The sequence below is a fragment of the Schistocerca cancellata genome, chromosome 6, assembly GCF_023864275.1.
Source record: "Schistocerca cancellata isolate TAMUIC-IGC-003103 chromosome 6, iqSchCanc2.1, whole genome shotgun sequence".
Taxonomy (NCBI): domain Eukaryota; kingdom Metazoa; phylum Arthropoda; class Insecta; order Orthoptera; family Acrididae; genus Schistocerca; species Schistocerca cancellata.
In genome coordinates this window covers 560,455,924-560,472,774 of record NC_064631.1, presented here as the reverse complement: position 1 = coordinate 560,472,774, position 16,851 = coordinate 560,455,924, and the positions used below count along the sequence as shown (strand labels likewise).

Below are 16,851 nucleotides of genomic sequence, written 5' to 3'. Positions count from 1 at the left end.
TTTGACACTGAGCAAGGACAAGTGCCACTTTGCTCAGTCTTGACTTAACTATATGGGTCCATAATCAGTGAACATGAACATGGTGTGCAAACCAATCCTCGTCTTACAGAAGCAATTCAAAGTTTCCCAACACCATGGGCAACCAAAGATATACAGTTGTTCATCGGTTTGTTGTAAGTACTACTGTAAATTCAAAAAGGATTTCGCAAAAATAGCCAAGCCTTTGAGCATATTACTCAGAAGGGTTTAAAGTTTCAGTGGACTCAAGAGTGTCAGCTAGTTTTCGAGAAATTGAGGAAGGCATTGATTTCATCTCTGGTATTAGGTTTCCAGATTTTGAAAAAGAGTTCATCCTCTCACATGAAACTTCTGAAAAGCAGTAAGCTGTGTTTTGGGTCAAATGGTTAATGGGCAGGAGCATCCAGCAGCATATGCTTCAAGACTGTTAAGTAAAGTATAACAGAACCACTTGACATTTGAGTTGGAAATGTCAGCAGTCATATAGGATATTACATATTTTTGGTTACTTGTGTAATAGAAGATATAAAGTTGTGACTGAGCATGTGCCAAAGAAATGGTTGCTTGTTCTAAAACACCCATCTAATTGCCCAGCATATTGGGGTCTCAAGCTTAGTGAATTTGATTATGAGGTTATCCATATGACAGGTAGAAAACTGACGAATGCAAACATGTTAAGTTGCGAAGTGGCCTTTTTGAGCACACTGGGCAAGAGTGTGTTGCAATGGCAACAAGCACAGGCAGAGGATAGAGACTGTCAGTCTTTTAGGTCACAGCCACACTGTATTGTATACGAAGATATGTTGTGCAGAATCATGAACCGCAGACCACATGTCAGGGTCCCATCAGTTTTTCAAAAGGAGGTTGTTGTAAACACAACAGGCTAATGACAGTGTTGTTACATCATAGTGGCCAATGAGCAACAGATAGGGATATTGTCGAACACTTTTGGTGAAGGAATTGGAAGCACAATGTGGAGCAGTATGACAGAGATTGTGTACCATGTGCACAAAGAGCAGATATTTTGCATCACAAAATCCCTTTGCAGAGGTTACCAGAGGCGTTGAAGCCATTTCAAATGCTTGGGCTTGACATCTATGGGCCATTAAACAAAATATCTGCAGGGAATATGCATGTGCTTTTGATAATTGGCTATTTTTCAGTTTCTAGTAATGGTAGCAATTCCTGACCAACAGGTCAGTACTGTGGCGCAGGTATTAGTTAACAGTTTGATATTGAAGTTTGGAGCACTTGATACCTTTAATCATGGTTCAGGATGTGAACGTCATTTCAGAACTTATGAAGAAAACAGTATTGACGTTAGGTTTTGAACTCTTGTGCTTTTTTTTTTAATGAAAAGTACACACATTTACACACACAACTCCACAGACACCTAAATGTGCACTCACATGGGTGCAATGAGACACATTAGTGATTATTGAGAGCTGTTTCCTGGGCTGATGTAGGTGGGGAAAGGGTTAGGGAAGAATGGACAAGGTGATGAGGAGTTTGTGGGATAATGTGAGTTAAATCTTTCTACAGATAACTCAGTGACTTTGTATTGAGATGAAAATGGTATGGAGGGTAGAGCATCTAAGAAATATAGAGATAGGGAGAGGGATAGGGGGCAAGGAAAGGAAGGTGGAGATGAAGAGGGTGACATTGAAGGAACAGAGAAAGCGAGAGGATGGAAAAGGGTTGAGAGAGGGGGAAGGAGAGAGAAAGAGAAGCGAGCATAGTATGAAGAGCAGTAGGTGAAGCAACATATGATTTGGTCGGGGAAGGAGTGATGTTGATAGAAGAGGGAAAGGCAAAAGTAAGGCGAGGCAGTGGTAACAGGTTAGTGGAGGTTCGGGCGAGGGGCATTGTGAGAGTGAAGGAAATCTTATTTTGGAGCTGCTGATTCATCTGTTAGAAGATCTTCCTCACACTACCCCACTACCCCCTCCTTGCCTTGTCCATCCTTCCCTACCCTCTCTCCACCTAAATCAACTCAGGCAACTGCTCTCTGTGGTCAATAATCAATAATCAGTCTTGCCCCAGGTACAGGAATGTGTGTTTGGTTATCTGTGCAGTTGTGTGTGTGAATGTGTATACTTTTGTTAGAAAAAGCACAAGTGCTTGAAAGCTAGTTCGAATACTGTTCTCTGTTACATGTGTCTATATGCCATCCATCAGTCCATTATATGTTTTTACATATAGTACGAAGTGGATTACTTACAAGAAAAATCTATGATCACTTATCCATTAAGGTGATGAGCATCATAGATTATGAAAATAGCTTAAAATACAAATTAAATACTCTCTGCTTGTCAACTCCTGTTACTCCACAGAAGAATTTCTGAATTTGTGATGCTATAATTGATATTTATATTTGTGTGCATTGAGGTAAATCTGCTTAAAAAGAAAATTTATTTTAAGATTGGTGGCAAAGTCAGTCATGCAGAGGGTCAACTTGTAGCCATATTTGCCATTGAGAAAGTGCACTAGGTTTGTAAATTGATTGACACAGTGAGAGTTCATAGTTATGGTATGTACATTAGATTAGATTAGATTCAGTTTTCATTCCATAGACCCAAAAATGAGATGATTCTTGTGGGTGTGGAACAAATCAGAAAGTATAACATAAAAAACATAAAACATTTGAATATAATACTCACTACCATGACCGTTTGTCGGGAGATGTCAAAATAGGTGAATACATTACAGCAACTAAAACTGCTAATATTTACAGAATTACACTGTCAGAATGGAACATAGTTATGCACTTTTAATAAATTTATCATACACAAAATACCTAATCTTGACTGTTGTGACCAAGTGCTGTCCAAACTGAAGTCTAACATATGTTTTTACTTAAGCTGGTCTAACAGTTCCTGTTAAGATAGTCATCCATAGACCAGAAGAAGTTGCCCACCAAAAAGTTCTTCACACTCAGTCTGAAGCGTGCTTCACCTGAAACCAAGGTTTTATTATTGAAAATGTGTGTTCCTGAATGCTGGATTCCTTTTTGAACCAAGTTAAGTGATTTTAGGTCTTTATCCAGACCGTTCTTTTTCCCAGCATTGGCACAATGCACCGAGCTGTTGGTTGGAAATAGAGACATATTACTTGCAATAAACTTCATTAAGGAATAAACATACTGAGAAGCAGCAGTCAGAATATGAAGTTCCCCAAACAGGCCTCTACATCAAGCTCCCAAATTTACACCACAAATGATTTTATTACACACTCCTGCATGCAAAAAACTCCTGCTCAGTCTGACGAGCCACCCTGGAATACGATCCCATATCACAAAACAGTATGAAAGGAAGCAAAGTATGCAAGCCTTCTCATATTTACACCTCCCACATCTGACATGACTCTCACTGCAAACACAGACCCGTCTATGCACCCCAGCAACTCCATGGCATGCCCCTCCCACCCGAATCCATTATCGAGCTGCAATCCCAGGAACTCAACACCGTCAGCCTCCTTCATCTGCATGTCTTCACATGTCATACACATGCTGGAAGGAAATCACCCATGGGTTATGAACCGTATATAGTGGGTCTTTTCAAAGCTTAATAACAGTGAACTAGCTTCAAACCATTTATTAATGTCAGTGAAAATTTGGTTAGCAGCCATTTCTAAATTTGTACTTGCAACTTACTGCAATGTTTGTATCATCTGCAAACAAAACAAACTTAGCATCTGGCAATGTAACAGATGAGAGGTCATTAATGCACACAAGAAAAAGCAACAGACCCAAGATGGAACCTTGAGGAACACCACATGTAATTAATTCCCAGTAAGATGAAGACTGACTGCTTACTGCACAGGTATTTTGCAGTGACACCCTTTGTTTCCTGCTAGTTAAGTAAGACAAAATTCAAGGAACCAAATAACAGGCTGCAAGTCGCTAATAAGGATAACAAGAAATTACAGCTTTTCTCTGAGGATAGCTATTGTGTTTTCTCTCATATTAATTCCTTCCTTATGCAATTTAATAAGTTGGAGAATATGTTGATGTGAAAGTGTAAATGAATTATAACTCAGTGCATGCTGGTCTTATCCTATCTACTTTTACTCATTGACTGTAATGAATGATGAGATGGGATATAGTGTGCAGCAGCTAATACCTCTGGCAGCTGCGCAAGTTCATATTTTAGAATATCTTATAACAGAATCTTCAAGAACTTGGGATAATTATTAATCACAGTTGCCAAAGACATGAAAGAGAGATCCAACATCACACATCTCATAAACACATTTGAGAGACTGGATAACTTCTCACTTTGAGGACTTATCACACATGCATAAATATTTGAAATAGTCCTTTGCAGACTTGCCAGATTAGATTAGATTAGATTAATACTAGTTCCATGGATAATGAATACGATATTTCGTAATGATGTGGAACAAGTCAAATTTTCCAATACATGACATAATTAAGTTATTTTAACAACATACTTAAGTTAATATAACAACTTTTTTATTTTTTGTGTTTATTTTTTTAATTTTTTATAATTTGTTTGTTTGTTTGTTTGTTTGGTTTTTTTTCTTAATTTATATCTAAAAATTCCTCTATGGAGTAGAAGGAGTTGTCATTCAGAAATTCTTTTAATTTCTTCTTAAATACTTGTTGGTTATGTGTCAGACTTTTGATACTATTTGGTAAGTGACCAGAGACTTTAGTGGCAGTATAATTCACCCTTTTCTGTGCCAAAGTTAGATTTAATCTTGAATAGTGAAGATCATCCTTTCTCCTAGTATTGTAGTTATGCACACTGCTATTACTTTTGAATTGGGTTTGGTTGTTAATAACAAATTTCATAAGAGAGTTTATATACTGAGAAGCTACTGTGAATATCCCTAGATCCTTAAATAAATGTCTGCAGGATGATCTTGGGAGGACTCCAGCTATTATTCTGATTACACGCTTTTGTGCAATAAATACTTTATTCCTCAGCGATGAATCACCCCAAAATATGATGCCATATGAAAGCAATGAGTGAAAATAGGCGTAGTAAGCTAATCTACTAAGATGTTTATCACCAAAATTTGCAATGACCCTTATTGCATAAGTAGCTGAACTCAAACGTTTCAGCAGATCATCAATGTGTTTCTTCCAATTTAATCTCTCATCAATGGACACACCTAAAAATTTGGAATATTCTACCTTAGCTATATGCTTCTGATTATGGTCTATATTTATTAATGGCGTCATACCATGCACTGTACGGAACTGTATGTACTGTGTCTTATCAAAATTCAGTGAGAGTCCGTTTACAAGGAACCACTTAGTAATTTTCTGAAAGACAATATTGACAATTTCATCAGTTAATTCTTGTTTGTCTGGTGCGATTACTATACTTGTATCATCAGCAAAGAGAACTAACTTTGCCTCTTCATGAATATAGAATGGCAAGTCATTAATACATATTAAGAACAACAAAGGACCCAAGACTGACCCTTGTGGAACCCCATTCTTGATAGTTCCCCAGTTTGAGGAATGTGCTAATCTTTGCATATTATAATAACTGCTTATTTCAACTAAAGATGATTTGATCTATGATTACTGCCTGTTGAAGATTACTGTAGTGACATCATTGTCTGTGAAAGTTACATAGATGAGCCAAAGCACATTATTATTAGACTATCTGAGGTTGTTGCAAGATGTTCTGTATCAATTTTTCTTGCCAATTTGAAATTAGTTTAGTAACATAAAAATCTACAGGTGCTACTAGTCACCTCTATGACTGAATTTCAGCAGGAACTCTGTTCGCATGTCACATTCAGGAGTAAGAAGTAAATTACTTAAAATTAAAAATGTTTTGATGTGAGAAGAGGTAAACATAGCGAAAAGTACTGGTGGTCACAAAAAACAAAAGACAAGAATAATTTAACAAGAACCTGGACAAAAGACAAGAATAATGTAACAATAACCTGTATTCCTTTAATGGAAAATGATAAATGATGAATTCTGGACAAGAATAACTGAAGACTTAAAATGAAAATCAATAAAATAGTACACAGGTGGACATGAAAAAACATCTGAGAATCCACTAATGCAGTTTTGACAAGTTTTATTGAACCCAAGATGAAATCATGAAGACACATTAAAGAAGCAAGATATGGCAAACAGTAATTATTAAAATAATGTGTACTTAGATGCAGTTATTTCAGTTTGATTGTTTTCTGTAGTGTAAGATTATGAATGTTATGCCATTGCAAGAACAAGTGTTAATATGAGCTGGAAAAAGTGCAGTGACATATTTTTATAACAATCACAACCAATTCTGACCATACATTGGCCATCTTCAGATTCTACAGGTAATAAGTGGTGTTCAGAGGAATCAGTGTTGTCATATTAATCTAGGGACAAACACCAGGAACCAAATGCCACCCCTGACCCATAACATCTGAATATTATATATGATCAAAGCCTAGCCATGATTGTTATCATATTATGTGGTGGTGTCCAAAATAGAAAGGAGCGTACAAAAATGTGTTTCACATCACTAACTGGGTATGAGTTTATTGCCAGTATATCACTAGAAAAAACAATGGTAAAAAGCATGAGTGCCATAGAGGACAGTTTGATGGGTCACAGGTTGAAAACTATTCATGACACCAGAAATAAACTCAGTAAAAGTAAGACTTAGTGTGGTAGATAGAGTAAACATATGAGTGAAATACAGTTCTTTAGCTGAACAAACGAATATTATTTCAACAATTGTTAACCAGACAGCAGATGATGTGAAAATTAGAACTAAAAATATTTTCGCCTGCAAAATAATATAACTAACTGTTGCACAAGGGATTTTCTTGGCTATCTCTCGTCTGATATATTAACAAACAAAACAGGAAAGTCTTTATATGATTTTTACATGCATCTTGAAGTAGTAGCTGACGACAAAGATATAGTTTCAGCTTCTGACTTGTGGAGTATACATAGCAGGCTGGTAGGAAGGAAGGACATTTAGTAACTATTACTATTATTATTATTACACCAAATACATAATTATTAAAACAATGTATTTGCAATTTCTCAAAGCTGCAAAGCACCAAGTGTATAAGAATGACTTTTTTAGAATTTAAATGTCTTTTCAAAACTAATCTCATTAATGACAAAGAACTTGCTTCATTTTCTTGCCCACAATTAAGAATTACACTGTATGTTTAGTATCAATATTTTCATTCCTGAATTTTCATACTTGAATTTTATGTTATTGAATTTTTGTGTTAGTAAGTCTTGAAAATGTTAGGAGTTTTGCAGTGACCCTTTGTCACTGTTACAGATGTCCATTTGAATACCGCACAAGTATGTAAAGATGGACAAAAACATTGTCAAATACTTTACACATCACTTCAAGTCACTAGTTTTCCCTGCATCTTTTTATTTTTCTTGCTTCTTGGAAGTATCTGAAAGTTTGCAGAAATCGAGTGGTTGTGAATGTCTTTTGCCTTAAAGATGCAGAATTTTCTGTACATTGATTCTTTAAAAGTGTACACAATTACTGCATGTATCATAAAACCTAAGACTATACAAAAATATATGACAGTGTTTAAATAGTACTCAGTGAAATCTTGCTATATATATATATCTGAATCATACTAGTACATTCAGTAAATTTTTATGTTCAGATTTTCAAATTTTATTGTCTCTAACTGATTCAAAATGGAACTTCATTGTTCTTAAACTTTTCTGCAGAAAGCGCTAGTTTTCTAATGTTGCTTAGGCATCCAGCAGAAGCTTCTTGTAGTTTTTCGTCACTTGATCCTATGGTCTCCAAGAGATACTGCAAATGTAAGAATAATGCATTACTGATATTATATGGTAAACAGATAAGTAATTCTTTGTTTGAGGGTAACATTTGATAAAAACAAAAAAATTAGATATAAAAGTGAACAATATTGTTGACATTATTGCATAGGCTGCCACAGACAGATCATTTGACATAAAAGTTTTCTGAGTATAATACCATGACATGGCACAATACTCAGAAAACGTTCACCAATATAGTAAACACCTTTGTAACCCAATAAAAAATGATATGCTGTGATTGAATGATATGCATATAGTGCAGAGCTTGACTTGGCTGAAAATTATCATCATAACAACCACTTTGTGGGTAGAATTTATCTTGTAGAACTGATATATACAGATGTAGCTCTTCCCAAATGCTTGTGGCTAAGACATGTCACAGTAGGAGGCCTGAAAGGCTAGCCTCTTCACTCAGTGATGGCATGTGATGGCAACGTGGAGTCATATTGTTGTGACTCGCCGATCATTCAAAGCGCCGACCCGAAATTACGCGCGTCCTCTACGTGCGGCGCTGTCCGCCAGCCATGCAGCAGCTGCGCCACCTAAGCGGCCAGCCGAGCAGCGGCCGCTAGACTGGGACTCAGTGCTCATTCAAATGCTAACGTGTACACATGTCTTGCTTGTCAACTTACTCTGTGACTTATATGTGTTGTGTTGTTCTAAAATATATGTGTTAAACTTGACGTTTTAACAATTGGCGATGAGGTAGTGGATTTTTCCTTTTCACCGTTGACCCACAGGGTTCCACGGCTACTGTCGAGCAACTATTGCAAAATCTCCTTGAACAGCAAATGCTTCTAACAGCGGCGATTCGCGATTTCGTCGTGGCGTCAAATAGGGGGCGTTTCTCGCCATTAGCTATACCTCCTTTTCCTCCTTATGATGAGACAGTGGAAGAGTGGTCTGATTATGAAAAACGTCTTTGACAGCACTTCTTGGCATTTCATGTCACGGACGTACAACCATGTGAGTCTCTCTTCCTTTCCTGGATTTCACCTCAAATGTATCGGTTGTTGTCGCAATTGGCTCCTTTGAAGGATCCTGCATCTTTGTCCTTTGCTGAAATATGCTCACTTCTGTCTGTCTATTTTCAAAAGCAAACGCATGTGGTAGCCTCTCGTGTTGCCTTTTATCGTTGTCAAAAACAGCCACATCAATCCTATCGCGCTTGGGCTGCTGAACTTCACGGCCTCAATTGAAAGTGTCAATTTGTTACTGACTTTCACAAAGAATTCTATGCCGATTCCATGGTACGGGATGCTATTATCCGGTCGGCGCCCGACAAAGAAGTTCGGCAACGTGCCCTTCAGTTGGCGAATCCGACTCTAGATGAAGTTCTCTCCATTGTGCAGTCTTTTGAAATTTCTCGCGCTGCTGGGGCACAAATAGAGGCGTGGGGTGATGTCGGGGAAATACAACCTCTGTGCGCTGTTGACGACGTTTGCGGCGTGTTCCCGCCGGCCGACGTGGCCACAGTGCGCTCCCACGCGCAGCCTCGGCCTAGCCGTAAACAACCCGCTAAGAAACTGCAGCAAAACCCCCGACAACTTCCTTCATGTCCGCGGTGTTTTACGAAACATTCACGTGAGGATTGTCCTCAACGTTGGGCTGTGTGTCACAATTGCAAAAAGAAAGGTCATGTGTCTTCCATTTGCAAATGTGACCGCATACATGATGTTCATGAACATGACGCTGATTCTGATTCTGTGCTGTCTGCAATTGCACTTCTTCCCTTTCAGGGAAGTTATTCCTCACTGTACAAATCCTTGGTCGAGATGTTCGCATGCAAGTGGATACCAGTTCTGCTGCCACTATAATTAATTCTCCGATGTATCTTCAGTTGGGTTCTCCACTCCTGTCACCTGTCACTCGGCAATTACGGATGTACAACAAACAGAAGATTTCTCTCTTGGGACAGTTTAATGCTGAGGTATCTTACAAATCTGTCGTTCGCACTATTCCCATATTTGTGGTCGATCAGAGCAACACAGAAAATCTTTTTGGTTTCGATGCCTTTTGCGTTTTTGTGTTCTCCATAGATGACTCTGTCAATATTGTCTCTGATGCTATTCGTTATGCTCAACTGGATTCCTTGTAGACGACATTTTCGTCCCTTTTTTTCTCCTGGGTTAGGCCGTGCAAATGACTTTGAAGCTCATATCACGCTCAAACCCACTGCTCGGCCTAAGTTTTTTCGGGCTCGGTCCATTCCTGTGGCCCTTCGTGATCAGGTAAAATGGGAGTTGGATCGTCTCACTACTTCAGGGGTCTTGCTTCCTGTCACTTCCAGTGAGTGGTCCTCTCCTGTCGTTGTCGCTGCTAAGCCAAATGGTGATATTCGTCTCTGTGGTGATTTCAAAGCCACTGCAAATGCTCAATGCCTCATAGACACTTACCCTATGCCCCGTCCTGAAGAACTGTTCACTAAACTTGCTGGAGGCCAGTATTTTTCTGAAATTGACCTGTCAGAAGCTTATCATCAACTTCCTCTCGACGCTGCTTCCTGGCAGTTTCTTGTCCTTAAACGGCTTTCGGCCTCTATCAATACCAACGCTTGCCATTCGGGGTTGCTAGCGCCCCTCTGTCTTTCAGTTATTGCTCCCTGTCTCTGGGTGTATCAATTACATGGACGACATTGTTGTCACTGGCTCCACCACTGAAGAACATCTTCAAAATCTCCGCACACTTTTTAATGTCTAACAGACTGCTGGTCTTAAGTGTAATCTTCAGAAATCACAATTTTTTCAGGCATCTATCACATACTTGGGGTTTCAACTCTCTCAGGATGGTATTCGTCCGCTTCAGCAAACTGTCGCTGCGATCAATGCCCTTCCTCACCCTACATCTGTTAAGGAACTGCAGGCGTTCTTGGGGAAAATAGCATACTATCACAAATTTTTACCGTCTGCGGCTTCGGTGGCTCAGCCGTTGCATCGCCTGTTGCATAAAAACGTGCCTTTTCACTGGTCTGCATCATGCGAAGCGGCTTTCCAGAAATTGAAGACTATGCTGAAACAGGCCCCGTGCCTGGCTACTTATTGACCTGGCCAACATCTTGTTATTGCCACAGACGCCTCTCAATACGGGGGCGGTGCAGTCCTTGCGCACCGTTTTTATGACGGACCCATTGCTTATGCCTCCAAAATGCTCACGGATGCCCAACAAAAGTATTCTCAAATTGAGAAAGAAGCTTTGGCCATCATTTATGCTCTTCATAAGTTTGGTGTTTTTCTCTATGGCTCAAAATTTCATCTTGTTACGGATCACAAACCACTTGTTTCCTTGTTTCATCCATCAACATCACTTCTCGACAAGGCTGCACACCGCCTCCAGCGTTGGGCTCTTTACTTTTGTCGTTTCAATTATGAGATTCATTTCCGGCCAACGGCTCAACATGCAAATGCTGCTGCTCTGTCTCGCCTTCCCATGGGTCCTGATCAGGCATTCGATAGGGACGAACTTCAGTGTTTCCACCTGGATGTTGCCGAGCAGCGGTTTGTGGATGGGTTTCCCATCACTGGGGACAGGCTGGCAGCTGCTACGGGTTCTGACCCTACCCTCTCCCGGGTTTTATGCTGTATTCAGAAGGGTTGGCCAGATCGCCCGTCTGCTAAGACTTCTGATCCATTGCGGAACTACTACGCTTTGCGCTACCGCCTCACGGCTAGGGACGGTGTTATCCTCCTCTCCACTGACAATGCTTCGCTGCGTGTTGTGGTACCTACGTCTTTGTGTGCTTCGGTCTTGCGCCTCCTTCACCAAGGGCACTGGGGTGTGTCTCGCACAAAATCTCTGGCGTCTCTGGCGTCATGTGTACTGGCCTGGCATCGACTCTGAAATAGCACACATGGTCGCTGCCTGCAGCCCTTGTGTGTCACAGGCCGCTGCCCCGAAATCATTTTTGACACCGTGGCCTTCGCCTGAGAAGCCCTGGGAGCGCATTCATGCTGACTTTGCAGGACCATTTTCAGGTACTTATTGGCTCCTCGTAATTGATGCCCACTCTGACTTTCCTTTCATTGTCCGTTGCACGTCGCCTACCACCGCGGCAACCAGCAGTGCTCTCGCCCGCATTTTTTCTTTGGAATGCCTCCCCTCTACTCTTGTAACTGATAATGGTCCACAATTTGCCTCTTCTGAATTTGTGGATTTTTGTGCCCGTCACGGCCCCGCCGTTCCATCCAAAATCCAACGGTGAGGCTGAACGACTGGTCCGCACATTTAAGGCTCAGATGTGGAAACTGACTTCTTCTGCTGCTGATGATGCGCTTCTCCAGTTTCTGGTGTCTTACCGTTTCACTCTCATGGGCGACCACAGCCCGGCTGAGCTCTTACATGGCCGACAGCCCCGCACACTACTTCATCTTCTGCGGCCTTCCACCTCCCGGCCGCGGGTGCCTTCACTTGGCCGATTCACCACTGACGACCTCGTCTGGGTACGGGGATATGGCAGGTGGTCAAAATGGAGCCCGGGCCACATCTTAAGACACCGTGGCAGACGCCTGTATGAAATCCAGACGGACACAGGTGTTGCAGTGCATCATTCGGACCAGCTTCGGCCTCGTGTGCCAGCAACGCCTGTTCCGAATGCCGCTACACCACCTTTGGCTCTATTTGACGCTTGGGATCTTGGCATCTCTCAATACTCACAACGCAGCCCTCTCACCGTCATCGCGATACCAGCACAAGAACGGACGCCACCAGGAGACGTGCCCATGCAGGAACTGGATGACCATCCTCTGTCAGAGCAAATCTACTCGCCTCCTCCTCCAACGGATGCCAACACATCGCCCATGTCTCCTGACATATCAACTGGACTTGCCACAACGGGCAGATTGGTGCATGGGGCCCCAGCAGATTTGACCCCTACGTCTCCTGTCCTCTAGACCCGTTATCTTCGGGGACACTTCTGTCCATACGGGAAGCCTCCTCCTCGAGACTTTACGGCAAGTCAAACAACGCCTATGGACGTTAGCCATCTCCAGGACACCTCCATCAAGACCAGTGCAACAATTTCAAAGGGGGGAAAAGTGTTGTGACTCGCCGATCATTCAAAGCGCCGCCCCGCAATTACGCGTGTCCTCTACGTCTGCCAGCGGCGCTGTCTGCCAGCCATGCAGCAGCTGTGCCACCTAAGCGGCCAGCCGAGCAGCGGCTGCTAGACTGGGACTCAGTGCTCATTCGAATGCTTATGTGTACACATGTCTTGCTTGTCAACTTACTCTGTGACTTATATGTGTTGTGTCGTTCTGAAATATATGTGTTAAACTTGACGTTATAACACATATATGTTACTTCCATTACGTATTATTAATGAAGTAATTTTGTATCACATTTTTGGTATACAGGAACCTGATGATGGTCTGTGAATCGAAAGTGGTTGTCAAGTTAAGAAGTTTTATCAAAAGTTCTTGGTGGTAAATCATGACATTCATAAAATACACTCTACAAAGACTACTCACTGTGAAGTAATTATCTGAATGGGATGCAAATTAACAGTTATGGTGTAATGTGCAGACAAACAAATGACAACAAATCAGAAAAACTGGATGATTTGTTCTAGATAAAGAGTTTCACAAATTAAGCAAGTCTATAATGCATTGGTCCACCTCTGGCCCTTATACAAGCAGTTGTTTGGCTTTGCACATATTGATAAGAGTTGCTGGGAGTCGTCCTGTCCAATCGATGCATTAGAATATCGAAATATTGTGCTGGAGGCCCTGCGCATAATACTCCAAATGTTCCAATTGTGGAGAAATCTGATGACCTCGCTTGCCAAGGCAGGGTTTGGCAATCACAAAAACAAGCAGTAGAAATGCTTGTCATATACAGGTGGACATTATTTTGCTGAAATGTAAGCCCAGGACGGTTTGCCACGAAGATCAACAAAACTGAGCATAGAATATCATTGACGTACCACCATGCTGTAAGGGTTCCATGGATGACAACAAAAGGGGTCCTGCTATGAAAAGGAATGGCATCCCAGGCTGTCACTCCTGGTTATCAGGCCATATGGGGGGTGACAGTCAGGTTGGTACCCCACCTCTGTCTGGGACATCTCCAGACATGTCTTTGGCCTGGAATCTCATTGACTGGAGCAGAACTGTCTTTAGTGATGAGTACTGCTTCAAACTGAGCCTTGATGGCCAGTGAAGTGGTGGGATACTAGCCTGACTGTCATCCACCATACAGTCCAACAACCAGAAATGATGGTGTGGGATGCTATTTACTTTCACAGCAGGACCTCTTTGGCTGTCATTCACAGCATCTTTAGAGCACGGTAGTATATAAAAGATATTCTAGACCCTGTTTTGTTACTCTTCATTGCAAGACATCTTGGGCTTACATTTCATCGAGGTAACACATGCCTGCGTACAGTGAGGGTTTTTGCTGCTTGTCTTGATACTTGCCAAACCCTACCTTGCCCAGCAGGGTCGCTGGGTCTCTCTCCAACTGAGAACATTTGGAGCATTATGGTCAGGGCTTTACAATTAGCTCAGGATTCTGATGACGTAGTACATCAATTGGACAGAATTCACAATTATCTCTTAGGAGGACATGCAACAACTCTTTCAATCAATGCCAAGCTGAATAATTGCTCGCGTAAGTGCCAGAGGTGGACCAACATGTTACTGACTTGCTCAGTTTGTGAAGCTTTCTCTCGTGAACAAAACATTCAATTTTTCTTGAATTGTAATCATTTGTCTGTCTGTACATTTCCATCTCATTTGGATAATTCCTTCAAGGCGTGCTGCTTTTTTTGTTTTAGAGTGTATTTGTTTCTTTAAAAATATAATTTTTACTTTGAGTGATGGAATTTAACCATTGTAAAGCTAGTATTGTTCACAAGTTTACCAGTGAAGATAGAACTGAGAGAGGGTAAAACCAAGTGCTTACATGTAGCCCATTTTCAGCACCAAGTCACTGTTATTGAGGAGCACCAAGGAGGCTGCTGAGTTTAAGTTTCCCTTCTTGTACATGGAACACTGTTAACTGTGTCTTGTGCTCTCACTGCATAGCACACTGCATGGAGATACAGTTTAAGCTTGATAGTGGCATGCTACCTGGTGAACACAAACTGTGTGGTCCTGATTCTTCCCTCTTGCCAGTGAAATTTTTATGTTGGAATATAAATAGTCTCTGGATACAGACCAGTTACTTCTAAATCAATCACATCACTATGATTTAAGAATCTGATTTAGGAATCCCATCTTGTAATATTACAAGCCTCTGAGCTATGCCCAAAAGTGCATGTTACGAGTGCAGTCTGCTTGGTTGAGAAGGAAGTGTGGCAACGGATGCTGGCTTTTGACGGGCAAGCCTCATGTATAACAGAAATGAGGAGACGACTGAGACAAGATACTGCTGATGGGAGCTGGTCATGTATCAGTTGCTGATAGGCAAACAGAGAGGCTGACCAAGGCAGAAGAGCAGGAGACAGTCGACAACAACTAGAAATGACCAGCACAATCGTAGTCTGCACACTGACCATGTGCCTAGGCTGGCAAGACCATGAGAATGAGAAGAGTGTGAACTCATAAATTCTAGAATAGTGTGATATACTGATGAAAAGGTCTGAAAGTGATGAAGAAAATGAGGCTAGACAGTAAATTATAGCTTTATTGATTCGTGAGTTATAGAATATTAAAAACAGATAAAATCGCATAAATTTAAGGATAAATGAATTTGCTAATAAGACTGGCAGGGACATGACCAGTAGATCAAATTAAAGGCAAACTAAAGTAGAGTAAGAATCCACTTGCAGAATTGCTGATTATTAAATATTTTTAGACACATGTAATTAATTTGCTTGGTATCTTACAACTTTTAGTATTTGTTTATAAGATGATAGATTCTGTGAAATAGGATAACAATATAGAGTTAGAGAGAGAACTTACTGTTACTTACTAGAACGATTCAAACTGAGGCAATATTTTAAAGTCCAAGAACAGTAAGGTAGATGGAGGAAAATGAAGTAAAAAGAAGGCATAATATTCCTCCCTCCCTTTAGCCTACAGATCACAGGCTGTAGAGGTGATGCTGAAATGTATTCCCCCCTCTCTGTAGCCTACAGATCACAAGCTGTAGAAGTGATGCTGAAACGTATACCCTCTTAAGAGTCAGTTGCAACAGACAAGACGTGTTTCAAGTTCAGAAAAAGGTGCAAAAATTGGAAAAATTATGATGGATACAAAGCAATGCGTAATGCTTTATTTTACTATGGATGAGGTATAATGGAAAGAACAGCAAGTAAACAATTAACTTCTAATATTCCAAAACAACATTTGCTTTGTGTGAGATAATGAGACAAGATCATGGAGAAAGACTGTGAATACAAGAAACATTTACTGGAATTATTGTGAGTAGTCTGTAGGCAGTGACAAAGGAGCAGTTTTTTAAAAAAAACTGTAATTGTGCAGTAATTGAGCATGCACTTAACAAGAAGTTTTATTTTTCACAATACCTTGGAAGCTGTGGAAATAAATGTGTCTGAGAAGTGAGATGTGGTTGAACAAAGAAAGACGGGAGAATGCGCTCATGCTTAACAGAGTAAAAGTAGTAAAGATTGATGAAAGATTAGGAAAAGAAGTTGAATGGAGGGAAAGGGAATAATTTAATGGGAGGCAAGTCAGGCAGACTGAAGCTGCACATGGAGAAGAAGTGAAAGGGAAGAAGAAGAAGAAGAAGAAGAAGAAGTTCTGCACACTTATTTTTCTATGAGACAGATCTAGGCTATTTTTACAAACCTATTCTTCTCATCTATTTTACCCTCAATGATTCCATAAAATATTATTTTAGCTCTGAAAGTCACATATTTGTAATTCATAATTTGATAATCTGTTGATGCAATGATAATTTCTTCTGTAGGTTGGTTAGTCAGTACACATTCTATAGTTCATTTACATAACAATAATGTTATGCAACAGACCAGTTTAGAGGCTATAAATGTATGTTAATAGGCAGCATTCATCCATGAATAAATACCAGAAATAATTAATATTTAGGCATGGGTAAATGCTGCC

At 40.6% G+C, this 16,851-nt stretch overlaps 1 protein-coding gene across 1 annotated transcript in view; it reads right to left on the bottom strand.

Moving 5' to 3' along the window:
- Positions 1-7,110: 7,110 nt before the first annotated feature.
- The window catches only part of LOC126088426 (armadillo repeat-containing protein gudu), a 227,376-nt gene continuing 217,635 nt past the window's right edge, over positions 7,111-16,851 (bottom strand). Inside the window, exon 11 of the mRNA XM_049906570.1 lies at positions 7,111-7,802. Coding sequence (XP_049762527.1) covers positions 7,677-7,802 — 126 coding nt within the window. The 3' untranslated portion in view covers positions 7,111-7,676. The remainder of the gene's footprint in view (positions 7,803-16,851) is intronic.